This window comes from Humulus lupulus, chromosome 2, assembly GCF_963169125.1.
Source record: "Humulus lupulus chromosome 2, drHumLupu1.1, whole genome shotgun sequence".
NCBI classification, from domain to species: Eukaryota; Viridiplantae; Streptophyta; class Magnoliopsida; order Rosales; family Cannabaceae; genus Humulus; species Humulus lupulus.
Window position 1 is genome coordinate 191936783 of NC_084794.1, and position 27573 is coordinate 191964355.

At 35.9% G+C, this 27573-nt stretch overlaps 2 protein-coding genes across 6 annotated transcripts; one reads left to right on the top strand and one right to left on the bottom strand.

Annotated features, from left to right (window-relative positions):
- The first annotated feature begins 13173 nt into the window (after positions 1 to 13173).
- Positions 13174 to 14673, top strand: LOC133815034 (uncharacterized). Its single transcript, XM_062247925.1, has 3 exons — positions 13174 to 13479; positions 13773 to 13911; positions 14072 to 14673. The coding sequence occupies exons 1-3, from the start codon at positions 13174 to 13176 to the stop codon at positions 14671 to 14673; spliced, it is 1047 nt and encodes a 348-aa protein (XP_062103909.1).
- A 2070-nt stretch (positions 14674 to 16743) lies between these two features.
- LOC133818828 (protein-tyrosine sulfotransferase-like) lies at positions 16744 to 27464 on the bottom strand. 5 transcript variants are annotated; one of them, XM_062251909.1, is made up of 16 exons: positions 27241 to 27464; positions 27037 to 27097; positions 26015 to 26048; positions 25494 to 25671; positions 25334 to 25405; positions 24801 to 25089; positions 24335 to 24475; positions 23545 to 23649; positions 23206 to 23353; positions 20562 to 20696; positions 19870 to 19960; positions 18680 to 18868; positions 17508 to 17606; positions 17287 to 17393; positions 17087 to 17139; positions 16744 to 16983 (listed from the first exon to the last, which is right to left on the bottom strand). In XM_062251909.1, the coding sequence occupies exons 2-10, from the start codon at positions 27067 to 27069 to the stop codon at positions 20602 to 20604; spliced, it is 1095 nt and encodes a 364-aa protein (XP_062107893.1). In that variant the 5' UTR covers positions 27070 to 27097; positions 27241 to 27464; the 3' UTR covers positions 16744 to 16983; positions 17087 to 17139; positions 17287 to 17393; positions 17508 to 17606; positions 18680 to 18868; positions 19870 to 19960; positions 20562 to 20601. The 5 variants fall into 5 exon arrangements, with proteins under 5 accessions (XP_062107893.1, XP_062107892.1, XP_062107896.1 ...); XM_062251908.1 differs by having other exon boundaries at positions 17087 to 17142; XM_062251912.1 differs by having other exon boundaries at positions 17087 to 17142; positions 20562 to 20701; positions 27241 to 27463.
- Positions 27465 to 27573: the final 109 nt, after the last annotated feature.

Here is a 27573-nt window from a genome sequence, read left to right on the forward strand (position 1 = left end):
TACCAACTGTGCTCTTACTTCTAACTTTAGATTTTTTCCAACTTTGACCCCTCTGGTCGAGTCATTCTCATCTATTGGAACCTCCTCTAACTCTTCCGTAGGTCCCACCTCACTATCATAATCCCCAAAATGAGGATCAAAATCCATTCCCTCGCTTTGGGAAACACCCTATTTGGTGACTTCATCACCGGATAGGGCTTGTTGCTCACTTAAACAAAGAGTGCTTTCTTGACCAAACTCTTCAAACATTCCTTCCTGATCAGCTACGACTGTAAAGCTTTGGTCAACATCCATCTCCTCTACCTTCTCTCTATCTGCACATACAATCATGTTGTTTTCTTTAGCCCCCTTTTGTGCTTTAGCCATCGAGGCATTATAACATTCTCTGGCTTCTCTCTTGTAACGACCCAAAATCACTAATAGGGCTTAAGGGCCTTGATTAGTGTGCCAGGAGGGCATGTTGGGATTTATGTGTGATTTTATGAGTTAAATGCATGGTTATGATTTAAAGCATGTTATTTGACTATTTATTTATCTGTGATGCATGACTATGTGTATTAGTATGCATGTAGGCCCTGACTGTGTTTGAAGGGCATAATTGTAATTTTGGCCATGATTGGGCATAGCTGTATTGATATGTGATAATTGTATTCTGTGATTTGGGCCACGTGAGTGTGGTGTTATTATTGTGATGCACGTGCCGAGACGGTCCTAGAGAGCTAGTTAACTCAAATGTGACAACGGGATTTTATACCCGGCTCGGGAGGAGCCTAGGAGTAATTCGAGGATTTTGTAACGTAGTTCTTGAGAGATTTTGGTGACTGGTAATTTGGTAACTTGTGTAGCTGTTAGTAACCATAGAGAGTAACAGGTTTTGATGGTAAAATGGTAGAATTGTAATGGATAGGAAATGACAAGTAAGCCCTTGAGGTTTAGTTAGGAAAGGATGAGCAAGGAGGGGTAATGTGGTCATTTGGCAAGGGTAATAGGCAAATTTCAGCTGGGTTATATAGGGGGAACGGTTTGGCACTTACCCATTTTGATAGTTTTATTCAAAATTTAGAAAAAAGAAAGCTAGAAGGAGACCTAGGGCAAGAAGGAGAAGAAGGAGAAGAAGAGGGGTGAAGGAGCTGAATTTGAGACTTAGGAGATGAATCAAGGATGCATAGGGTTGGATTCTTCATTCGAGGTACGGATTCTAAGTAAATTTAAGGCTTGCTTTTGTTATGGTTTGAGGAATTAAAGCATTTTGAAATTTGATTAAGTTTGGTTTTGGGTTTAATATTTTATGAAGTTGAAAATCAAAGATGTGGATTTTGGGGATTTGATTGTGTGTTTGGGTTTCTTTGATTGTATTTCTGAGTTGTTAAATGGTTCCTATGAATTTTGGAATTGAGTTTTGGGGTTGAGATATGAGTTTGGGCTGTTTTGGAGGTATTTTGGATGAAGGAATTGAAGGTGAGAAACCCAGAAATTTCGGGTTCGTAAGGGCGCGCCGCGGCCCTGTTCTTGGGCGCCGCAGCGCAAGGCTGGTTCTAGGGGAGGTGTGGCCTCTGACTTGTTAAGCGCCGCGGCCCTGTAGGGCTGAGCCGCGGCGCTAGGCCATTTTCAGGACACCAAAATTTGCATTTTTCAGCTTTTGCTCCGGGGGTTCGGGGGATGTTTCCGATGAATTGTTTTAGGAATTTTGGAGTCCCGAGAGTGTGGGATTGGTCCCGGGAGACGGTTTTATGATTTGATTAGTCTTGAGGGATGTTTCTTGTGTGTTGTGACTAGGTTATTGGAGAGGCTCGTGCTAGAGGACCGTGCTCGCGGCTTTAGTGCATCAGGAGGCTCAGAATACAAGTAAGAAAACTATAACACCCGTAGGATAGGGCGTGGGCCCATAGTGTGATTGCGGGGCACGGCCCTATATTGCATGATGAGATGATTGCAGGGCACGGCCCTATATTGCATTACATGTTAGGGTGTAGACTTAAATGCATTGATATTTGTTTGAATGTTGTTTGATTTATGCTTTATGTGATTATAGTGAAATGAACGGCTATGGCCGAGGGCGGCAAGGCCGAGAACGGCAGCGGGGCCGGAAGTAACACCTAGCACATGGGATGCTTATGGTCAGGGTAGGACCCAGGGGATACGTGTGATATCCCTACGGTAAGGACCGAGACCCCAGGCTTCGGTAAGGCTTCTGAGGTGGCATGGCCGTGTTTGCTTAGTCTAATGGTTGACTTGTTTGTCTGTGGATTATCTGTTATGATAAACTGTATAAATTGCATGTGTTATGTTCTGCATGAGTTTTCTTGCTGGGCTTCGGCTCACGGGTGCTCCGTGTTGCAGGTAAGGGCAATGACTGAGTTAACCGACCATGAGTACGGAGAGCGTGAAGCAACGCTTACATGTTTGGCCTGCCCGACTGCTTTGGTTGGGGGTTTATTCGAAAATGGCTGTAATAATCTATGATTTTTATAACTAATCAAGTGTAAACTTATTTTAAGAAGTAAATGGTTTTCAAACCTTATTTTGGGATCCCAAATGTTTATTACTAGAAGTTTTATTGAATCAACGCGTTTTTCTAAGATTACAGCCTTATCTTTCAATTAGTCACACTTTTGTTTCAAAACCTCAGTTAGCGAGTTCACTGCACACTGTTTTCTCTTAAAACTCACTTAGTAATGGCTCTAAGGAAGTAGGGCGTTACATCTCTGGTCTCCTCGGACGCAGCCTATAGAGATTGCCGCATGCAAAGTTGTGAGTAGTGGTCGACCAATGACCACATTATATGCTGACACACAGTCAACTATCAAAAACTTCGTCATAGCTGTCTCATGTTTGGGAGCATTTCCTGTTGTGACCAGTAATTTGATCGTTCCAGCCGGTGACAACCCTTCTCCAGTAAATCCATAAATGACTTAAGAGCATGGATTCAGGTCATTGATAGATAGTTTCATCCTTTCAAAGGATGATTTGTAGATGATGTTGACAGAGCTCCCCGTGTCGACCAGGCATCTCTTCACCTTCATGTTTGCTATTTGGACTGTCACGATGAGAGGGTCATTATGAGGATATCTCATGTGTTGTGCATCATCTTCGGTGAAGGTAAGGGACTCACTTTCGTACCGTGGGTTCTTCGGAGGCCGCTCCTCTACAGTCATGACTTCGGACGTTGATGCTGCGTCCAACTCATGCTGAAGTGTTCGAGTATATCTCTCCCTTGCTTTGTTGCTATCCCCAGCCAGATGTGGACCTCCACATATGGTGTCAAGAGTGAAGTCCACAGGCTCGGGTTGTAAGGGTGGAGACCGCTGTTGCTTAAACCCAGGATTATTATTACTTCCCTCTCCTTGGGTCTTTTTTGCTCGATATTTTTTCAATTTCCCCAACCGAAGGAAAATTTCTATCTCGTCCTTGAGATGATTGCATTCATTCGTGTCATGACCATAGTCTCCATGGAAACGACAGAACTTATTCAAATCTCTCTTACTCATCTCCTTCTTGATGGGTGGGGGTTTCCGATAGGGGACCTCCTGATGACTCGCAAGATATATCTCCTCTCAGCTGGCCAAAAGAGTGGTGTAATTGGTGAACCGAGGTTCATACTTAGTTGGGTTGTCGTTTGTCCCGACTTAGCCTTCTTTTCATTGTGGCGGTCACACCCGTTATTTCCACGTTTCTTACCACCACTTTGTTCATTTCCACCATTCTTGGGAGGATCATTTGATCCGCTCGGAATGTTCAGGCCCTTCTCTCCCTTCTCAATCGCGTCATCCAATTTCATATATTTATCCGCCCGTTCAAGAAATTGTTGTAACGTTGAAATTGGGTTGCGATGAATACTGTCCCATAAAGGACTTTGATAGATTATGCCAGAAGAAATGGCCACCATCTTCTTTTCATCTCCAACCGCAGTTGCTCCATTGGCTTCTCTCATGAACCTTTGTATGTAGTTCTTGAGAGATTCATCTTTCCCTTGATTAATATCCGCCTAGTGGTTGGCGTAAACCAGAGGGGTCCGAGCAGCACTGAACTGCCTGCAAAACTCTTTCCTGAAACTTTCCCAAGAAGTGATGGAGTTTGGCTTAAATTTCCAATACCACTCTTGGGCAGTGTCGGATAATGTGGTGGGGAAAACTCTGCACCGATAGTTATCACTCACTCCGAGTAGCTCCATTTGGTCTTCAAATTTCCCCACATGCCTTATCGGATCTGCCTTTTCTGTATAAACTGGCAGTACTGGTGCTTTATACTTCACTAGTGGCTAGGCTGCTCTAATTCGAGCACAGAATGGGCTGCCACTCCTGTGGTCTACTGGATCGATTGCAGAATTTTGTTTTGACAGACCTTGAACTGTTGCCGTCAGCACATCAAGCTGGGCTTGGATGCCTGGGGCCACTGTCGGGGGCTCAAGTTCTGGACCACCTAGTCGAGCGCTCCTATCTGGTGCACCATTATCAAGTATTTCAACTTGACTGGTAGGCCAGTTCGGATCTTGCCCTTCAACCGAGACGGTCCTTCTTCTGTCGGCAATGACATCTCTTAGATCCTTCTGAGAGGTATGCCTTCCTAACCGATCGAACACCGTGCTTCAAGTTTTTTCGGAAGGCCTGCCGTGAGGGACATGCTCCTTGCCACTTCGCTGCTGGTTGGGATGTAGTGGTGGCCTTCCTGTCTGTGCTGGGCGGTCTTTTCCTCCTCGCTGGTTGTTGTCATTCCTTTCTTTCGACTAGTCAGTGTGATGACTATCAGCTTCATCATGACCATGCCCGTCTTTGAAGTGCGAAGTTTCCTTTTTCTCGAGGAGCTCTATTTTGCTCCTGCTCAGGTGGAGTTTTCTTACTACCTGACTTGTGACTTCCAGATCTGGAAGTCTCTGATTGGTGGCTCCTTGGAGGGGTTCTAGAGTTCCCCCTTTAGGTTGAGGCAGTGCTCGATCGAATCCCATCTTCTTCCCGACCAGGTGGGTTACTACCGCTTCTATTTGGTCCTCGAGAATTGGGTCTGTCAGTGTTTTTTCGACCAGCTTCTGTGGTCCTTGCTCCTTGGGTGGCTGCTCCTCGTGTTGCAGCTTGGGCATTGGCCTGGGCCAGCTGCGTAGCTACCTCCAGAGCGAGTGCAGCCTTGAGATGTCGCCTATCGGCCTCCTCCTGCTGTCGCATGATCTCTTCGCTCCTGGCATCCATCTCCCGTCTTTGCTGCTCAAATGCAGCCTTCTGTCTAGCCATTTCTTCATCGAATGACTCTTATTGGGTGTTGAATTGTGCCATTTCCTCTTGGAAAGCCCCCATGGCTTCCTGGAGTTGTTCAACCTCTAGATTCACTTCCTCAAGCAAGACTCTAGGCTCAGTCTCATGGTCTTGAGGACTAGGACCTTCTGATCTAGCAGGCTCTTTAGAGGAACCTGGCTTCTTGGAGGCCGCATTGGTGTTCTTAGGCGCCATAATGCTACGGTAATTGTTTGTTTTTCTCTTCAGGCTCTCAATGAAAGCATCAAAATGTTGACCGCGGTTTTGGCCAATGATGTGTAGACATCAAAACGACAATAAACCTTCAAGAGAAAAATACGACACAAACAATTTTTATAGTGGTTCAGCCCCAATGTGTTGGTAATAGCTTAGTCCACTTAGAGTTATGATTATGAATCTACACTCAAGATCAGATGAACCTGAGTCAACTGAGTTTCTCCAGTGTAGATGAAAAGAATACAGTATCTTTCTCAAGATACAAATGCTCTCTTAGGAAAATTAGAATCCGAATCCTCTCTGTGATGCCATGAGCTTTTTATTTATAAGCCCAGGAACGTACAAACGCAGTCCCTCGTAATCGGGATCTTTCTGTTATTCTTTCAATATTTAATTAATAATAACATCTAAAATACAACAATATGTGATTCTTTGGGATAATATGAGAGATTCTCTCACAGGTATGACCAATTCTAGCTGAAGCTGTTACTGGGATCTCTTGCATAGCAATGATCTATTTAGTCGGTCCACATCACACCCAGAAGGAAAACTGAAGGGCCAAAACACTTCACTGGTCAGCCAAACCCTCACTGGTCGACCAAACGCATGTCTGGTCGGGCAAACACTTGACTGGTCAGACAAGCTCCTGACCGGTTGGACAAGTACCTAACCGATCAGACAAGCACTTGACTGGTCAGACAAGCACCTAACTGGTTAGACAAGCTCCTGACTGGTCGGACAAACACCTAACCGGTCGGACAAGCACCTGACTGGTCGGGCAAGCACCTGACTGGTCGGACAAGCACCTGACTGGTTGGTCGTGACACTTGACTGGTCAGTCAAAAATCTTCACCGGTCTGACAAAAACTCTACCAGATCACTCTAAGCCAGATTACCCAGCCATTCCTTGCCATTTGTCACTTCTATTGCCACGTCATTGTTTTCAAATTTTGGGGATAACATATATAATCTTATGTTTATGATTTATGATATATGTTGTTAGTAGATTTTCCTTGCTGGGCATTGGGCTCATTCCTTTATTTTTAGCTTGATGCAGGAAAATGAATATGGAAGGCGGAAAGATTCATGGTAGCTTGACTTGTGTGTTGAGGATGAATGGATTGAATGGACTGCGTGAACGATCGAGGATGATGTTATTTTTAAGTCTTTTGAATTATGTTTTGATGTATTTCTGCAATTAGTATTTAACAATTAAAGTTTATGTTTTATGTTTTACAACAATGGGTACCCATACCGTATTTTATATTTCATATTTTACTTTGTATTTTGCACAATATTTTTTTTGGGGTTTCAAATAAAGATATGTTATTTCTTATGTATGTTTCCCAAAATAGTAGCTATGTTTAGTAGTTTTAATGGTTCAAGGTCTTAGAAATAGTTGGGTCGTTACACTTGTAGTCCATTGATGTAATCAATAAATGTAGCTTTGTCCTCCATTTATTGGTTCGCTAATTAGAGTTGGTCATAATTACCATTTTACCCCTCTAATTACCTCATTTTCCTTAAGTACCATTAATTCACCAGTGAATAATTAATCTATAATCAAATTATAGATTTGAACTCAATAATTATTCATTCCCAGAATATACCCTTAAGGGAACCAATATTTGATCCGTTAGGAAAGCATGGATTCCATTTTTGTAAAATCATGTTCCCAACCATACATGATATTGAATCTCTAAAACAAAAGTCACTAGCCTCATTAAATTAAGAGACCTTAACGAATGAATCAAAAGACCCAATAAATAGAAACAGGACTTCATGATTACTCAGGATTTCGACTGATATACAAATAATTATCTTTTAAGATATGAATTAAATCTTTATGTCAATTGGTAAGTTTATAAAGATAATTAATTCACATCGGTCCTGTCATATATAATCACTATTATATACAACACATTTACCAAGATGTCTATCCACATCAGTATTTCGAATATAGATTACTTGCATCCCATATGCTTAGTAAAACGTACTAGAAACCATTCATTAAAGATTATGTACTTTAATTTGTTGCTGACTATTTTATTCATTTTATATGATCTTAATTCTCTCGTATGCATACAAGATCATATTCTTATAAATGAATATGGAATTTTCTAATATTTATATAAATTATTCAAACAATAATTATAACATTAAAATATAATATAGTTATTCTCTCTCAGTGATACTCGTTGGAGCCATGGCTAAGGGAGCTAGGAATGTGGGGAAAGCTAAAGCAAAGGGCAAAGTCAGGAAAGCTGGACCTTCGTCTTCTGATAGGATTATCAAAACACGATCAATGGATGCAATTTTGGGGTTCAAGAGCTGGAAATAATCGAGGATAAAGAAGAGGATACTGAGCAACTGGGAAGGGTTTGTTCCCCTAAGGTGACAGAGGAGTCAGTACAACGACATAGTGAATTTCGACAGGATTTTGAGGATTGGTTATGTGCTTCCAATCGAGTTTTGCAGGATGTGGATTTAGGTAAGACTGCTTCTTCTCCGATATTACGATCTCTTCATTCTGAGAAGATTCTAACAAGTTCTTGAGGAGATTAATCAAATAGAATCGATTTGTAATGACCCAGATTTTCAAGACTCGATAATGTAGAAATATAAATGTTTTCATTTAACAAAATGTCTCAAAAACTCGTATAAAAAAACACTTTTTAAATGTCATATGGCCATACTTAACATTTAATTAAAAACATATTTTATAAAGAGTAGAGTGAGCCTAGTTTAGGAAAATTACACAACATTTCCAAAAATAAAACGGCTTTCCAAAAGGTCGGTCCACATGTACATTTGCAAGGTAGACTTCAACGCTCACTGCTCTGCCTTGCCCTTGTTCTTACCTACAACAGGAAATGACAAGGTAAGCGAAAACGCATAGTAAGTTCAACTTTAAAACAAAAGCATGTAGAGAATTAGGGTTTCGAATCCATCCGGACCCTACACAATCAATTTCAAGAACACAAAAGCATCCTGACAAACTTATGGTCATGCCTGATAACCAATGACAAATTATTTCATATAAAAAGATAAATTCCCGCACTCAAAAAATCCCAGAACAAGCATATATATTATATCACAACTATTTCTTATCAACAAATAAATCCCTGCACTCAGAAAATCTCAAAGCAAGCAGATATAATATATCACAATATAATTCGAGACCAACGCTCGACAACTTCCAACAATTCGGGCATAACACGCCCTCCAACATAAATGCTAATCTATAAGAGAGAACCAAGTGTCAACACTAAGATCTAGCCAATAAATATCCCCATCAAGGGTAACTATCGTGTTACCTAGGACATCTACTTATCCAAGAGTAAATCCCTCACAAGGGTAGCCATCAAGTTACCTAGGGCATCACTACTTATCCAATAGTGTAATAGAATTTACACTGTTTTATAGAGACTTCTATGGTAATCAGTGGTGCTAGTGAGCAGTTGCCCTTAGGGTGTTCAGCCTCACTCAAACTTGGCAACCCCTAGTATCTCTAGGCACTCTCACTGAATGGCCAATATTCACGGCTGCTATCTGGGAATAACTTATTAGAGCACTTGCTCGGGTTCTAACCGTTCACTAATTAAGTAAGCATGAGGGCCCCTAGGTCCCATTCATTTTGGCGCCCCTAGGTTTAACCCGCAATCCTTACCTCTTGGCCACTCGTCGCGGTAATGAACCAGGCATAATAAAATCAACCAGTGTGATAGGGATCAGCCATCTAGGATATGACGGATATCTATCGGTCATATTTTCTAAATCAGTACCAACTAGACTAACGTCTCTAAGCAAACTTTCTACGACAGTGTATATATGTGCATGTATCCCTGTACTAACATACAATACAATAGTCGTTTCATGTTGCAGCCACACATTATAAGTTGACTTACGTGGAGTCCTTAGCTCTCAGCAGGATTTCACCCTCCAACGTTCAGTCCAGTTACGCTAGCCAATAATGTAGTTATTCATACAATATACTCGGATTAATTATGGCACTCATAATTTATTATTATTATTTTGGGCAGTTTGGTCATTTTAAAAAAATCATTTGTAAGGATAAATGATCCTTGTTTGTTTTTAAACCCATTAAGGAAACTCATACAAAAATATTTGAGACTAAACCCTAAGTCTCGGGGAGACCTACCCTATGGTCTCGATACCTAGGCTCGGGTATCACAATAGTATTTTCCCACAATCCGCTAAAAATCTTGTTCTTTAAACACATCGCTATTAACCCGTACTTCAAGTCGATTAAATATATGGAAGATTTTAGCCGGTATTATATCTAGAGAATATTAATTAATTCCTTAATTATTTTTAAAGAAAATAAACTCTTAATTTTTCTTTTATTTTTCTTAAGGTTTTAATTTCTAAAAATCGTTTTAAGAAAATTGCCTAATTTGTCTAAATTAGGAAAACCGTTAAAAATTTCCCATCTTGACTAGTTAATTTTTCTGAAGTCAATTAATCAAGTTTACTTACTTGATAAATAATTCACTCAATTATTTTCTCAAAATATAGGATTTTAAACCCCCTTTTAATTTATTTACTTATTAATATGTAAATTCTTTTTTTTTTGAAAGAATAAAAATTCTTTAATAAAAATAATTCCCACTAAACTCAAAGTGGTATTTTAGGTTAAAATATGTTTTCAAGACTTGCCAAATTTTTATCTTGCAATAAGCAAAATTTTACTTTTTACCTTAAGTTCCAAAATCTCATTTTTGCACTAAGTGTGAAAACCCTAGTGTTCTTGAGGTTGAAGATGGAGAGAAAACTTGAGAGAGTTTTCAAAAAGATGATAGTGAAAGTGAGAGAGAGTGGGGTCAGTTGGGGAAGGTTACAAGAGCATATCAACTTAAGAAAATATCTAAACATTTGAGTGTTTTTTTCTTACCATCCACTTGATGCCTTAACCCTTATATTTAAATTGGGATTAAACTAAAAAAAAAATATTTGGTCAACCCCATTAAATCCTTCACATGGCCGGCCACCACACATATTATATATGTGATCATATATTTTTTTTGACTTCCTATAACCTTTTTCACATGGAAGGTTAATAAATATTTCCCAAGAAGAAAAATCTAATTTGACTTCCTATAACCTTTTTCATCTTTATTAAGTTTTAAACACAAAAATTAACACATAATAATTAAATTAAATGTCTCTCACATTTAATTTAATTAATCACAATAAAATTTAACCTAAGGTCCATTTATGGAATAAAATTCCCCAATTCGGCAAAATTAAGCATTTAACACAAAATGACCTAAATTTTCCATTTTCTCTTAGGTTTATTATTTTTGACCAAACATTAATTTTTATGAATGTATTTTATTCCCAAAATATATTTGCTGTAGTTTTTCATTTTATTTTTCGAGATTTTTACCCGATCAGGGTTTTTGTGTCAGTCCAAGACCGAAAGTCTTATCTTGACTTTTAAACACAAAATTCATAATTTGGCTAGCAATAACTCATGGAAATAAATTCCAAACATAATATAATATTATTTAAAATACTATTCTTAACTCGGGGAAAACAATCCCGACCCGAGTCGTTTCAAGTTACCTGAAAGGCAGGACGTTACATGATTCTCATCTGACTCAGGAGAAGAAATCTAGAATCAAAATAGAACCTGAGGATATAGCTGAGGAGATTAGCTACTGGCAACCTTCAATTTTTTTCTATGTAGTAGGATCTAATCCTCCAGTCAGTGTTCTGGATTGTTTTGTGAGGCGATTATGGAAAGATAATGTGGATAAGGTAGGAGTGCTTTCTCATGGTATTTTCATCATCAGATTTCACTCTCTGGCATTTTGCGATAGAATTCTTGATGGTGGATATTTTTTCTTTGGGAAAAAGCATCTTGTTATGAAACCATGGAATTCAGTAGATGATTTCTCTAAAGAGGATATCACTTCAGTACCTACTTGGATTCAATTGGGAGGTTTAGATATTAAGTATTGGGGTGAACAATCTCTCTTTAAGATTGTGGGACAGATAGGGAGACCAATTCAAGTTGATAACATTACAAAACATAGGGATAGACTTTGCTACCCTAGAATTCTTATTGAGGTTAGTATGGATCAGGATTTTCCATCTAGAATTGGGCTTATGAACGAATTTGATCAGGAAATTGAGCTTCAAGTGGAGTATGAATGGATACCAATTGTATGTCAACATTGTTCTGGTTTTGGACATGAGACTCAGTTATGCAGGAAGAAACAACAAGTTAAGCAAGCATGGGTTCCTAAGAAGAGCATGACAGAACAGGTATCGCTGATGCCAATAGTTGATGAAGATGGATTTCAGAAAGTGATTAAGGGGACAAAAAGGCAAGAGACTGTGGAAATTCCAACTACAATGACAAATTAGTATTATATGCTGGCAGAGGAACATGTCACAGAGGAGATACAAAGGCTAAACACTGGAAGAGGGGGAGATCCCTCTATCTTCAATGGATAGAATACTCTGTTGGAATGTACGAGGGATGAACAGTTAGCACAAGCATCGCGAGATTAAGCAGTTAATCAATTCAAAGAGAGTTGGGCTTGTTAGTCTCCTCGAAACACAGGTGAAGAATAAAAATATGGGGTCACTTTATTCAAATTTATTTTTTGGTTGGTGTTTTACTAATAACAATCCTTGGATTGATAAAGGCTGAATAATTGTAGCTTGGAATCTGAGTATGTATTCTCTTGATATTAGAGTATGTACTAGCCAGCTAATACATTGTTTGGCTCAAGTTCCAAACCGGGCAGGAATATTTTTCATCACTTTTGTATATGGATTTAATGAGGAGATGACTAGGGAAAGGTTGTGGCAAGATATTTAGGGACTGGCCTTGCATATTGATGATCCATGGATGGTGGTGGGGGATTATAATGAGATTCTTTATTAGCAAGAACAAATAGGTAAAAAGGTAAGGAAAAAAACCAATACCAAGGTTTGAGATTGTATGATTTATTGCCAATTGGAAGATCTAAAATTCTCAGGGTGCTTCTATACTTGGAATAACAAACAGCAGGTAGAGGAACAAGTATATTCAAAGATAGATCGTGCTATGGTTAACTCGAAGTGGACTGCTACTTTTCAGGATTCTGAAGCTTTTTTTCTTCCAGAAGGCATCTTTGATCACAACCCTATTCTTGTATCTTTTTATTTTGAGGTGAATTTGGGGAAGAAGCCATTCAGATATTTTTGGATGTGGAAGGAAGATACCTCTTATGAGGTCAAGGTTAGTACTAGTTGGAATGCACCTGTTATGGGTACTGAGATGTTTAAACTGGTTACAAAATTGAAGAGCCTGAAACAAGCTTTTCTGGACATCAATAGAGAAGGGTTTCATGATATTCAAAAGGCAGAATTTCAAGCAAAGCTTAATCTGTTGGAGACCCAGGAAGGCTTGCATAAAGATCCTCTCAATGCTACTCTTATTAAGTAGGAACAACAGGCTAGGGATAAGTTTGTTCATCTCCATAAAGCTTATATTCTGTTTTTGGCACAAAAATCTAAAGCAACTTGGGTTCACAATGGAGATGAAAATACTTATATTTTTCATGCGTCCTTGAAAACTAGAAGATTACCGAACATAATTATTTCAATCAAATCTGAGAATGGTATTTAGATAGATACACCAGATGGAGTCAAAGATGCTTTCTTAGGATACTATCAAAGATTGTTGGGGACAACTATGCAACACAGGAGGAAGATCTCTCAAACAATAGTGAATTTAGGTCCTGTCATTTCTGAGGTTCACACTCGGATACTTTCCGCAGAGTTCACATCTCAGGAAGTTAAAGAGGTCGTCTTCTCCATTTCAAGGATGAAAGATCCAAGACCGGATGGATTTAGTAGTTTCTTCTATCAAGATAACTGGAATTTGGTTGGTTCAAAGGTTAGTGCTGCTGTCCTATCTTTCTTATCCACGGGTAAGATTCTCAAAGAGATTAATGCCACATCCATTACTCTCATTCATAAGACAACTTGCCCAGATAATGTAAGTGATTTTAGACCTATTTCTTGTTGTAATGTCATATATAAAGCAGCATCTAAGATGATTTGTTCAAGGCTTCAACAAGTTCTCCCATAATTGATTGCGGAGAACCAAGGGGGATTTTTCATGGGAGGTATATAGCACATAATATCATGATTTGCCAAGATTTAGTTCGTCATTATGGAAGGAAAAGCTGCAAGCCGAGTTGTATGATCAAGTTGGATTTGAGGAAAGCCTATGACACGATTGAGTGGGATTTCATTGAAGAGATGCTAGTTGCTTTTAACTTTCCATAGAAGCTTATCAATCTCATTATGATTTGTGCTAGAACACCGAGGTTCTCATTGATGATCAATGGATCAATGCATGGGTTCTTTGCATCTAAACGAGGACTGCGTCAAGGGGATCCAATGTCTCCATTTCTTTTTGTACTAGGTATGGAATACTTGTCTCGAATTATGCTTAAATTGGGATCCCTACCTGGTTATAGATTTCATGACAGATGTTCAATACTAAAATTAAATCATTTGTCTTTTGCGGATGATCTCTTATTATTTTGTCATGGAGATTACATCTCTATTCATTGGATGCTTAGGGGTCTCAAACTGTTCTCTGGGACTTCTATTCTTTTTCCAAATGAGTCTTTATTGTAATGGTATGGTTGATTATGAGGTTTTTCGGGTGCTGGAAGTCTCGAGATTCACAAGAAGTAATCTACCTTTCCATTATCTTGGTATTCCAATTTGTTCAAAAAAAAATTCTTCTACTGAATGTGGGATTATATTAGAGAAAATGGTGCACAAGATTAAACAGTGGAGTTCACGGAAGTTATTATATATGGGAAGAGCTACATTGATTAACTTTGTACTCCTTTCCATTCATTCTTATTGGGCTGAAATAATGACATTACCAAAGAAGCTACTAAGAGATATTGAAGCCATCTATAGAGCGTTTCTTTGGAAAGGAATGGCTGAGTACTTGGGGCCAAGTTTAGTTGCTTGGCATAATATTTGTCTTCCCAAAGAAACTAGAGGATTGGGCTTCAGGAACGTTCTTGACTGGAACATTGCGGCCCTGGGGAAATATGTATGGGCTATTGTAGCAAAAAAGGATAAGTTGTGGGTTAGATGGATTCATAGTGTTTATTTGACCAAAGTGGACTGGTGGGACTATAAAACTCAATCAGACTGCAGCTAGTATTGGAAGAAACTAGTTGCTATTAAAGATTTTTTTAAATCCAAATTGGATATGGCATCTTTTATAGCAATGAAGTATAAGATTAAATCAGGGCACGATATTCTCTTTGCTCCCCCACTCAAAGTGCATTGGAGGAATATGGTTTGGGAGAGGCTTAACATCCCTAGACACAGGTTCATTTTTTGGTTAGTGATGTTACAGAAGCTTCGTACCAGAGTTTATATTAGCAACTACAATTCACACTTGGATTAATCTTGTCTATTGTGTGGAGAGTACAATGAAGATATTCAACACTTATTTTTTCTGTATACATATAGCAAGTCTTGTTTGTTGGAAGTGAAGAATTGGCTAGAATGGAGAGCACAAACAGAGCAATATAAACAACCGATTCAGTGGATTACCAAAGCGAAGCACCTAAGCAAAGTCAGAAAGAGTATTCTCACAGCTACTATTGCCACATTGGTGTATCATATCTGGAGAGTGCGAAATGATGTATTGTGGTCTCATAAACTTTGGCATGTAAATCATACTGTAGAGGCAATTAAAAGAGAAATTAAACTTAGACTGCACATGATAATGCCAATTAAGACAAGGATTTTAGATAGGGATTGGTTTTTAAAATTGTAAGATACACTTCATGATTATATAGATGTCAGGATAGGGGGATTTTAGGGAACTTAGATTCAAAGGCTGGAAATGTAAATGATATGGATTTGAGCAATACAATGATTCTTATTCACCAAAAAAAAAACATTCAAATATAATTAAAATGTACTTTTATTTAAATAAAAAAATATCTTTTCACATGATTTTAAGGCATAAACCTTAACAGATGGTGGTCGAGAGCGCGTGCAACTTTATTTGTGAGACATTCTTAATGCTCGCAAAAACAGTGTCACACCCAAAGACACCCACCAGGGAGGACAGAAAAGACAACCTAACGTGCGAGACAATCTCAATGCTCGTAGGAAAGAAGCAATGCCTGACAATCTACCTTCTCCGACTCACAATGCGAATAATGACCCCATTCGAGTAGAGCTGGAAAGTCTTAAGAAGTTAATGCTTAAAATGGCGAAGAGGCAGGGGAATGAATCAGAATCTGAGGATGAGGATGTAGAGCTGTGTGTCAGACATATAGTGGAGGCCTTACTACCCAAAGGATTCAAAATGCCTGACATAACTCTGTATAGTGGGATGATAGATTCCTCCAATCACCTCTCTATATTCAATCACCTTATGCCGATTTGCCAAGTGTCTGATGATGCTCGATACCACTACTTCCCATTGACCCTGATCGAAGCAGCTAATGAGTGGTTCAAGAAATATAGACTAGGGTCAATCCACTCGTGGTTCCAGCTGTCCTCCAAATTTCGGAGACAGTTCATTGTAGCAAGGAAGGTGAACTTCGAGGTCAACGCCTTGGCCAATATCAAGGAAGGGCCTTTTGAGACCCTTAAATCCTACACAAGCGCTTCAAGGAGGAAGCTGTGAGAACTAAAAGGTTGGATGATGGCCAGCAACTCATGGCCTTACAAGTAGGCATCCAACTAGGTTCTCCTCTGTGGGATGACACTACAAGAAAAAATGCTTTTAATAACACCAAAAATGTGTTATCAAAACATACCATAACACTTTTTGATGTGTTAAGACTGACTATGTTATTGTAGGTCAAGGTACTTTACATAACACTTTATCATTGTTATACTGATGTGTTATTATACTGTCAACGATAACACATTTTCTGTGTTATTTTAATAAATAGATAAGTGTTTAATTATATTATTTATAGTCGATTATGTAACACATTTCAATACTTATAAATTTGTGTTATACTACACTTTAGTATAACACATTTTTTGTGTTATAGAATAAAGTTTGCATAACAAAATTCTTTACTTATAAAAAGTGTTATTGTAATAGATATTATAACACATTTTTCGTATTATTTTAATATTTAGATAAGTTTAAATTCTCATTATATATTCATTTATATAACATTAATTTATTCTATTATATTTTTATTTTTTATTTATATAATTAAAATTAGCTTTCTAATATATACTAGCATCATCAAATGAACTTGATTTTCAAATAACAAAAAATAAAAACATTCAACATTGTATTAACAATCTACAAATTGGTTTAAAACATTCAACATTGTCATCAACAACAAAATGTTCTTTAAGTATTCAAGTAGTCTTAAATATTCAACATATTGAAAAGTTACTACTTTCAGCACAAAATATTCTACAGCTGCCCAACACAAAGCCTTCAAAATTAAATATCATTTTTCTATTTCGCTTGTCACATCTGCAAAATAAACAAAGAAATATTTTATTGTTATTATCTAGCATCACAAATTACTTCAAGAAAAATGCTATGGAAATTATTTCCAAGAGAGGACACCACATACAAAATCTGGAGGAAAGAAAAGATCTGCTTGTTTCTTTGTAAAATAAGGTTTTCCTGCTAATAAGTTTGCAATGATAAAATAGAGAAAAATTATTCATCAAGACAGAAAGAAAGGAATAAATTTCTGATTAAGATTCTAGACCAATCAAACATATTTATCTTTTTCAATAAAGGGGGTGAATTAAATAATACTAAGCTAACCTGGTTGGGCACCAAGCTCTATAACATGCAACTTTGATGTAATTTGGCTAGCATTAAAAGTCTTTGTTGCAAAGGAAATGAGTAGAAGGATTCTCATTCCCTGGAACCTGTATAAAATCGATAATCAATCAACAAATATGCATATATGATATGCATACCAAGTGCGATAAAAAACAAGAGAATTAAGAGAGAAAAAGAGAGGGAGAAGTTAATTTACGCACTTTAAATTGTGCAAAAGCAGCAGCATGAGCTTCCAGAGCTTGCCTTCTCTGTTGTTTCACTGAAAAGAGTTGCATATTCCCTTTGACCAGATTTTGCCTCTGCAAACAGTGCAGAGAAATAAATCAAGTACAAGAAATAGGACAATTAAAGCTCAGAGTCTGCCAAGCAACCAATAATAAGGTATTAAAGCATGTTATAGGAAAATTCGAAAAGACCATTTGGACAAGGCTCTTTGGCACTAACTAGTTACAGGAAAAGCAGTCCCTTTTATTCCAACTACATGGATTACACCATTACAAATGTAACATATAAATACCAAGAACATCAAATATATTGGCTTGAATGAGGATTCCCCTATGAAAAATCTATACATAAAGCATATCTGCATATGAGTATCAATCTACTAAATGATGTTACAATATAAAAGAACCTGTATGTATTCAACAAAAATGCTCTCTATTAAAATTACAATATTCCAACTAGTTATATTATATTGATGTCTTAGCCATAATTTAGATGAAACCTACAACACTTATTATTTTTATTTCAAGCTTTGAGATCTAAAATATTGATCTCAGGGTTAGTTCAAACTTGAGATCATTCCAAGATGGGTGTAAAAAATTTATATGCACACTCCATCTTGAGGGGAGTATTAAACACTGTGATTAATTAGTTACCTAAGTTAGTTAAATTTTATGTTTAGTGAGTTGTTATTTAACCAGCTATATAAGCTTGATTTGTTCACCTTTGTACAGAACACTTTTCACAGAAAGAATAACAAGAAAGTTTTCTCTTTTTTGTTTCTAATACTATGCCCCAACACCTTGTTTTCATTAGTGAAACTGGTTCCATGCAGCTAGATGGGTCCTTACGATTTACACTAAAATTACAGAAGACTGAGTTACATGATAGAGAGTATCACAAGTCACAATCTGAAATTCTCCAGTTCTACCACAAGTCTCAAATGAAAAAGGCATTCAGAACTTTATTGTTTGTTCCTATGTGGACTTTATCTTTTTTGTTTTACAAACGGTTCCATCATCATTTATGTAAAATCCTTAGATATGCTAGTCGTATTTGCTAGTCGCCATGAACATCATATGTAGACCACAATTCAACAAAATAGGTAGAAGTAAAGTTTAAAATTATAAAAATCTGACAAAAAACTTACCAATTCTTCTGCATAGACACCCACAACAGCATACAGTACTCTTGCTGGGTTTAACATAGGGCCCAATATATTAAATACAATTTTTACTTTCAGCTTTTTCCTGACTGAGCGGACAAGCTTCATTGCTGGATGATATGTTGGAGCCATCATAAATCCAATGACTACTTCTTTCACACAGCTTGAAACTCCCTGTTATCAGAAGATAAATTGACCATATGATAATTAGTTCAGTTACACTCTTACAAGATGAGAAGTTGCTGCTGACAAAGACATTGAAAAATTTGAAATTGGTTTAGCATCTTATTAATCTACCAGCTTATTCATCTAAAATAGAAATTTTACAACACCAAAATGGCTAATTGTACAATTACAAATAAGAATGAAGAATGAAAACAAAAGAATACTGATTTTAACTCAGACTTTTCCTCAAACAGATGGTATGCAACAAAACTTTGAGTATACTTTAATGACTTAATTGATGCTATAAACTTAAACACTAGCTGTGCCAAGTCAATAATTCAACAAGCAAGCAAAGATCTAAAGACAATATATATATACATATATAAATTCATAAGCATAGCTCTGCCATCATTTGCTTAAATAAAACCCCCTTTTTTTTTTCTTCAGATATCTCTACCATCTTTTGCTTAAATAAACCCCCTTTTTTTTTTCTTCAGATTTCACTCATAATGCAAAACAGGGGCAGCAAGTGGAAAAAGAGAAGAAACTTGCAAATAGCATCATCTTAGGGACATGGACTCGATAGATTAGTGCACTTTTCAAACAGCTACAATGACTATTTGAACACAGTGTTCATTTTCATCAAAAAGAACACTCTAGGTTCCAATTCCTTCAAAACCCAAGTATATGATTTCATGTTCTTTCAAATATCAAGAATTCCATATTACAATTAGTATAGATATAAACTCTATGAAAATAAGTAAAATTTGTTTTGATAATTCAAACTACCACAAAGCCCTCAACAATTTTAAGAATATCAATAATAAGAAATATGTGTTCATGTATATATGTGTGAGGGGAAAGGATAGAGAAGTTAAACAAAATTTACTTTCAATACTAATCCAACCACAACAGTAATAAAATTATTGAGATTAGCTTATGGGACATAGTAACAATAAAAACGAGATATTAATTATCATAATATTGTACAAATTAAAGGCGCTCCATACCGTTTCCTTCAAGGTTGCTAGGCGCTCCTTATGTGTTGCAAGAAGGGATTTTTTGTGTAGTAAACTGCATGATTGAGATTCTAAAAGCAGCCTATACCAAAAAAGAAATTATTATAGTAAATAAATTCAACATAAAGAACTTAAAAACAAAAATAGAGGTGACAAAGCCCAGAAATAAATAAATAAAACCCCAATCTAATCAAAGAAAATACAAGATTTTTTTTTAATAAACACATCTTCTCACCAATTTCATAAAATAAACTACCACTAACTATTATTATTTTACTTATGCCAAATACATAAACCATCAAAAGGAGCATGTGCACAAACCAAAAGTAATTCATACCATATGTTATATAACAACTGTAAGGAAAACAAGTGGTTGCATACTTGTTTGTTTTCTCAATCATCAATGCTCTAGTAAAATCTGTCACAATTTTGGCTGTGTTCACACTCCTAGCCAACTAGTAAGGACTGTCTACTCAAAACAGGTTTAATTAATTAGATTTGTAAAAGTAATGTCCCCACAAAATTATGATTATTTTAGCACTAGACATATATATGTTGGATTAGCTTATACAGGATCTTTATTTATTTTCATGTATATCTAATATTAAACAAATTAATACAAGATAGCCTAAAACATGTTTCTAAAATTGAATTCAAAGAGAAACAAATGGTATAATACTTACAGTATACGCAGCGGAATTAAGAGTCCTTCCTTCAGTTTCTCTAACTCTTGTATCCTCTCTGTCGCAGAGTATTATCAAGAAACTGAACCAATCTTCTATTTTCTTCACGATCTTCCAATGTATCCTTAGAACCACCTAGACTAGTGTGGGAAATTCTCAACACATGAGATAGATATAGAGAGAAGAAGAGAAAATAACAAAGTGGCTTAGAAAAGGACTTGTGTTTAGAAAGAATATAAAACTATCAGAAAATCTGACTTGTGACTTATCTGCCGTCTCTAAAATCTTCTCTCTAAGCACTCCTTTTATAGAATCAATTAGGCCATTTAATTTAATTAAAAAATCAATAAAATATCAGCCATTTTGAAGCCCTAGGTCGAAATTATCATGGGCTATAGGCCCGTGAAATTTCCCATTTGATTATAAGCCCATTGGACTTAAAATCAAGGCCTGTATTATTTTCTATTGATTTAATTAATTAAATAATTATTTAAATCCTTTATCAAATTAATTATTTATAATTTGAACCTTGATTTAAACTTATTTATTAATTTAGATACCAATTTATCTTAATTAATAAATCTGCCATAATTTCTCTTTTCTTCTCAAAATTACACAACTCTGTGAAACTATCCAAAATTGACCTGGTCAACTTTGATAATTCTAATTGATGATTAAATCAATTAATTGAGACTATCTAGATGATTTTATCCAAGGTACAATGGGGACCATGGGGCTATGAAATCAAGCTCCAATAAGTTATCATAAATCTAACAAATAAATTTACTAACTTATTAATTCCTCGTGACTCCACTATAGATTTGGAATTGCACTCTTGAATTCATAGAACGCTCTATAACAAATATAGATACGCTATTAATTATCCATTGTTACAACCATAATTGTCACTCAATCCTCTATAGACGGTCTACAATGAGATAGGACTAAAATACCATTTTACCCATCATTGTATTTTATCCTTGAAACACTTAGTTCCTTGTAAATGATATTTCAGTAAACTAATTTAATTACTGAAATGAGATCTCTATCATTTAACACCTTGAACCAAACTAAAAAGAAACCATCGTTTCACTTCTTCATCAGAAGCTATAGATGTTCATATCTATGATTAACACTCCCACTCAATTATACTACCGAGTTCCTAAGATGTAAGTATGGGCTAGTCCGTAGGGTAAGCTGGTAACGAACAAGTCAAAGAACTCAAATAATACAATCAGTTAGAATACTAACCACTCAGAATTGAGATTGAATTGACCTATGGTCAACTATATGATATGACTAGAATAGATAATAACGGTATGTTTACTTATCTTATCAACTGTCAATATCGGTCCTGTCCGATGTAACAAATACATCCGATCTTATCTACTTTGCTAATGTTCTGGAAAGAACATAACACTGTAATGTGTAAGTAGATCATATCGTAGATTGGCAAGTCAGTGTAAATCCGGTGCACTGACTAATCTTAGGACTAACTTATTTTTGAACATATAATCATATTTATATTCCACTGTGATTATGTCACTATAAATAAAATTAGCTATATGCTCGGGATTTAATAGAAGTTTATATTAAACAAATAATCATGAAAATAAAACATGTGAGCAACGTGATTGACCAAGTCAAAAAATGATTTCTATTCTTTTATTGATAATAAAATGAGATTACAAAGAATTTGGGTTTTAATTAGGGCATAAAACCCCAACAATATATCCTTGAAGTCATAATGCAATTAAGAAAAATACAAATTTTGAAATAAAGAAAGTAATAAGAACACTTACAAAAAAAAAATTGCAACATGAACAACAACACAAAAACGAAATCAAAACATAGTAGTCATTTGAGATAAAGCCCTCAATTCTTTTAGATATACACATTTTAAAAACATATCAAAATGGAGCCTTTTTTATACTCAAGCACATAACCATGATTTTCATTAAAACCAGTTTGCATCTTCACCAATCTAGAGAGAGAATGCAAAGAAAACAAAAAGATCATCTTGTTACCATCTAAAGATGGAAACGGTTATGATGAAAAATCATGGACCTATTTGAAACTACTACTATTTTCATTATTGGGCTAATGAAACTACAATCCTCAACATTAAAACAAGAACATAGACAAATACATTTTACTAAGCTATACACAGATTGAATTTAGTTCAACAATTCAACTCGTTCACTTGTTTAGAACAATTCACATGAAATAAGATTTTACAATTCTCCTGATTCAAGTAATGAATTTTTCATGTCAATCGATGATAAAACATAAAGGGTGTTAATGTAGTACACTGAGGAACATATTAACATACAAAAGTACATGTAACATATAATAGTTATTAAAATTTCTTTGATTTTATTTTTTCAAAATATTTGTTTCAGCTTTTTTATTCTGTTTTTTTAGTCCATTTATTTTATCAGACCTTCATATTTAAATTCAAATCTCTCTGATTTTAGCAGATCTAGCAGACCTTTGTATTTTTCAATATAGTTCGAATAAACACAAAATCAGAGCAGTGTCTCCTATTCAACTCAAGCTCCAGCTTTCAAACATATTCAAATGTTGCAATTGCCACATACAAAAGGTTGATTAACATAGCAAATACAGTGTTCACTACACCAACCTGATTTCCTGCCAGCACTTCCCTTTGTTTTTGAACTTGATGCTCTGAGCTGGGAAATCACTTGCGAACCAACTACATTTGCAAACATGGTTGCAGATTTTCTGTGTTCTTCAGTAAGACCAATATATAACATATCATCTAATCTTTTCTGCAAGATTTAGAAAATTTTCGTCATGACAATTTATCAACCAGAAAATGAGAAAAGACATATACTGACAAATTTTTCATTACTTTACAATTAAGTCAGTTGTCTAACACTATGACTACTTTTTAATAACAGGTATTTGATGGTAGACAATCCACTACAAAAGTCCTGTGCAGAATACATTAATTTATCACCTTTGCTACTTGAAGCACATGATGACCAAGAACCTTGTACTTTTGCACACAATGGCGCACAAAATGTGATTCTGGAGTATAGGAGTTGTTTGTCAAACCTGCAACCTTTAAGGTAAGTGGTCAGGTATTGAGCCTCAATGAACACCAGACAGATGAAAGATTATACAGAAATGTAAAAAAAAAACAGTGATTCTAGTCCACTTGAGAGCTTTTATGATGTACTTCCATGTTACATGCCCAAACATAATATCTTTTAAAAAAAGGTGAAAAGGTAAAACAACAAGGCTAAATACCAAACTCGCCCATGTTTTTATTTATTTTATCCTAATAGAATTAATTCTTAAAATGAGATATTGATACAATATTAAGCCAATGCAAATAGTTACCCTTCATTACAAACAAAGTATTACGCAACTTCTCGTTAAATATATTACATGCATGGACATATAATATAAAGGCATTGTGTTAACCCCTTGTCCCCCCTAAAAAAATCATGATACCATATAAAAGCATGGGCTGTCTACCTGAAATATCGCTCAATTGTTAAATGAACTATGTCATGAACAAGAACAATAGGATCGTGAATGTACTCATGCAATGGTATAATGAGATATTGATACAATATTAAGCAAGTGGAAATAGTTACCTTCAGTACATACAAAGAAATATGCAACTTTGCTGTAAATATACTACATGCATGGACATATAACATAATGGCATTGTGTTAACCCCTCGTCCCACCCAAAATAAAATAAAATCATGATGCTGTATAAAAACATGGGCTATCTACCTGAAATGTTGCTCCATTGTGAACTATGTCATGAGCAATAGGATCATGAATGTACTCATGCAATGGCATAGCAATCTCCGGCGTGTCATATGGGTCACTACTCATGATGTCATTTAAGCCCCTATGCTTTCTAGTATCTCTCTGTTCATATATATACACGCACATTAGTATATCCAACTTGCGGGTAAGAAGGCAACATCTCAAGATTTATATATATATATATTAAAAAAAGAACTAAGAAAGATATGACTACCATTGGCAGTTTCCCAAGAAGAATTCTTTTTCATATTGCTACCATTTATCAGACATAGATAAACTAAACCCAGAAACCAAGTATGATTTTAAAAAAAAATTATGGCTCTTGTCAAAGCAATACTAAACATAATAGAAATCCATGTGCACACATATGTATGAATAAAAATCAAAAGAAGATACACCAAACAGCAGAAAAAGAAAGCAAACATACACAAGCAAAAAGGTCTTCCCTCATCCATGGAACCAAATATTTCCAGGGCCATATATCCAGTATGCTTACACCAGTTGTTTTAGCACACAATCGTTTAGCCATTTGTGTTGCAGAAGTTAAATTAGGATGCACCAAAAACCTAGCTGCTACTTCTATTGAAAATTCATAAGTACTAAAGACACGGTCAACTGGATCCCTGAGTATTGTCACTACTAACGTGCTCTGCTTTGCAAGTTTGGATACCATGCTGTAGTCATCATGAGTAACCAGAAACCTGCATTTGCACTTTCTGCAAATGAAGAAAATTACTACCAAGTACAATTCCAAACCAAAAGCTTAGCAAGATAGTGGAGTAAAATTATATAAACTAATCCAATTACCTCAAAAAGGAGCAGGTGTGTGCTAATAAAAGGAAAATTCGTCATTTTGAAATCAACAAGATGTAACAATGCTGACAATATTATAGTCAATCAATGTCTAGCATTAATGCACAAAGAGAAAGGGAGAGAGAGAGAGAGAGAGAGAGATGTTACCTTGGATCAAATCGCAGTTTATCATAAGATCGGGGGCACTCCAAAGAGTTAGGATACAACTTTCTCAAAAAACTGCATCAAAAGATTACAGTCAGATGCATAAATGAGTACACGAATCAATGCCAAGTGTGCTTATTGTATATTGAAAATATGGAAATACCAATGAAAATATGTCCGTCCTCCTGTTCTAGGGACGTGCAGGAAGAACAGCAAATCCCTTAATGTGTGTTTGTCTGCTTTGATTTCTTCTTCAAGAGAAGAAAAAGCCCATTCCTTGACAACTCTTTTGCAATGCCCAAAATCATACTTAAGAGAAGAGGCGCTCGCTAATACACAGACTGAGGAAGAGGAAGTGTTAAGAAAACAAAAACATAAGATGATTCCCATAATTGTACAAAATAGTTGAAAGAAAATAATAACAATAATAAAAATAAATGAATTGTGGCAATTTTGGAAAAGTACTGTCAGCTTGATGTTCATCTTGAATAGTTTTTTTTGAAATAGTAGAAAGTGCAAGCATAAAAGAAAAGAGCTACAAAAGGGTGTAAAAATGCATCTTTATTACAAAATTTCAATAAAACAAAATGCTTCAAATAAAACAACAGGTTCTCTTCACACATATCACAAGGAACATAAAAAAAGCAAGAACTATGGGGAATTCAATAAAAGACAATACCATACCCAATCCAAGAAATAACAGCAGCAAGGAGAACTTCTGAGCAGGATCCATATAGACGTTATTCCTCAGTGAAATATTAGAACATGGATGTTAAGATTACAAACCAAAAATGTATATACACATATCTGCATACAGAGACATAGAAATATTCCACGATTTTAATATATATACATATGTATAAACATATATATAGAGAGAGAGAGGGAGGGAGAGACTTATAGAGATATTTATTTTTAAAAAATAAATAAAAGCCAACAAGAAATTTAGAAAAAATAACTTCAAATGATAAGAAGAATCTCCACCACTCTCCAAAGCTCAAATCTCATAGCTATATCAGATCATTAACCTTGTTAACCACAGATTTTTCTTCAAAGCCCATTTACAACTTCACCCACCTCGTAAAAGAGATAGAGAGAGAGGAGTAAATAAAGAAAGATAGAAAGAAAGAAAAAGAGAGATAAAGATGGTTATGGTGGTGGTGATAATGAGGCGGCAAAGATGCAAACGGCAATGATGAAAAACCAAGGAGAACTTGTTTCCAACAATGAGTTCTTCCATCATAGGGAAAGAGCACCATCATACACGCTATGATCATCTTAAGAAGTCAAATGAAAGATCAGCGAACGATACAATGCAGAAAATGACACGAAAAATGAACTAAAGTTCGTTCCTTTAAGAAATTAACTTTTATAGATGCATATGAATCCATTTTATAAAATTAAATTCAAATTTCACACCAAGCCAATCTCTTTCGTTCAGCTAATTAAATGCAGTACTACACACCACCCACCGCCAAAAAAAATAAATGGTGACAAGACCAATCATTTTCAGATCGAAAGCTCCACAAGTAAGGCATTAGAAAATATCTTAAGCAAATAAAGAGATCTTCAACCAAAAACTGCAAATCAAACTCCGAAAATTCAAAATTTCTATTTCTATATCTGTCTTCTCAGCTAAAGTCTGCTACATTCAATTATAAACTAAGAACCACACCTCGAACAAGCCAAAATAGAAAACCACGCACCTGCCCAGGCGTTACTGGTCCAGAATCCACCATTGTCGATCCTTCCAAAACTAATTCAAAGCTGCCATAGAAAACAACGATTCGAGATCAATACAATTAAACTCACTCCAACTCCACCATTCTCATTATCCATATCTCAAAAGAGAAGATTCGAATATGTACGGATCGAGATCGAAAAGCAAAACAGAAGAAGATAGTAAATACCTTGAGAAGGATTAGTACAGGTCGAAACAATAGAACATTGAGCATAAATACCAAAGAGAAAATGAAACCCTAGCAGGAGAATGAAGACAGAGGAAGATCCAGAACCAGTAGAAGAAGAAGAAGGTGAAGATGGAGGTGGTTCAAGCTTTTGCTTAAAGAATAAAGAAAATGTCGGAAGGTACGTTCATTACACGAAAAAACATAACTTTTATTATAGGCGGGCTCCCAAATAAATTATCGCCATTTTTTCCTTTTACCACATAAATATATATATGTATATCATAATACTTTTTCATTAGTATTATATTTTTATGTTATAAAAAGGGATATTTG

Coding starts and splice junctions, on each gene's coding strand:
- LOC133818828 (XM_062251910.1), bottom strand. CDS start 27,069: ATGGTGGATTCTGGACCAGTAACGCCTGGGCAG. Junction 25,672..26,014: donor GCTGTTATTTCTTGGATTGG/GTATGGTATTGT, acceptor CCTCTTCCTCAG/TCTGTGTATTAGCGAGCGCC. Junction 23,354..23,544: donor ATGTGCTTCAAGTAGCAAAG/GTGATAAATTAA, acceptor TAAATCTTGCAG/AAAAGATTAGATGATATGTT.
- LOC133815034 (XM_062247925.1), top strand. CDS start 13,174: ATGCAACACAGGAGGAAGATCTCTCAAACAATAGTGAATTTAGGTCCT. Junction 13,480..13,772: donor AGACAACTTGCCCAGATAAT/GTAAGTGATTTT, acceptor AACTTTCCATAG/AAGCTTATCAATCTCATTAT. Junction 13,912..14,071: donor TCCATTTCTTTTTGTACTAG/GTATGGAATACT, acceptor TTGGATGCTTAG/GGGTCTCAAACTGTTCTCTG.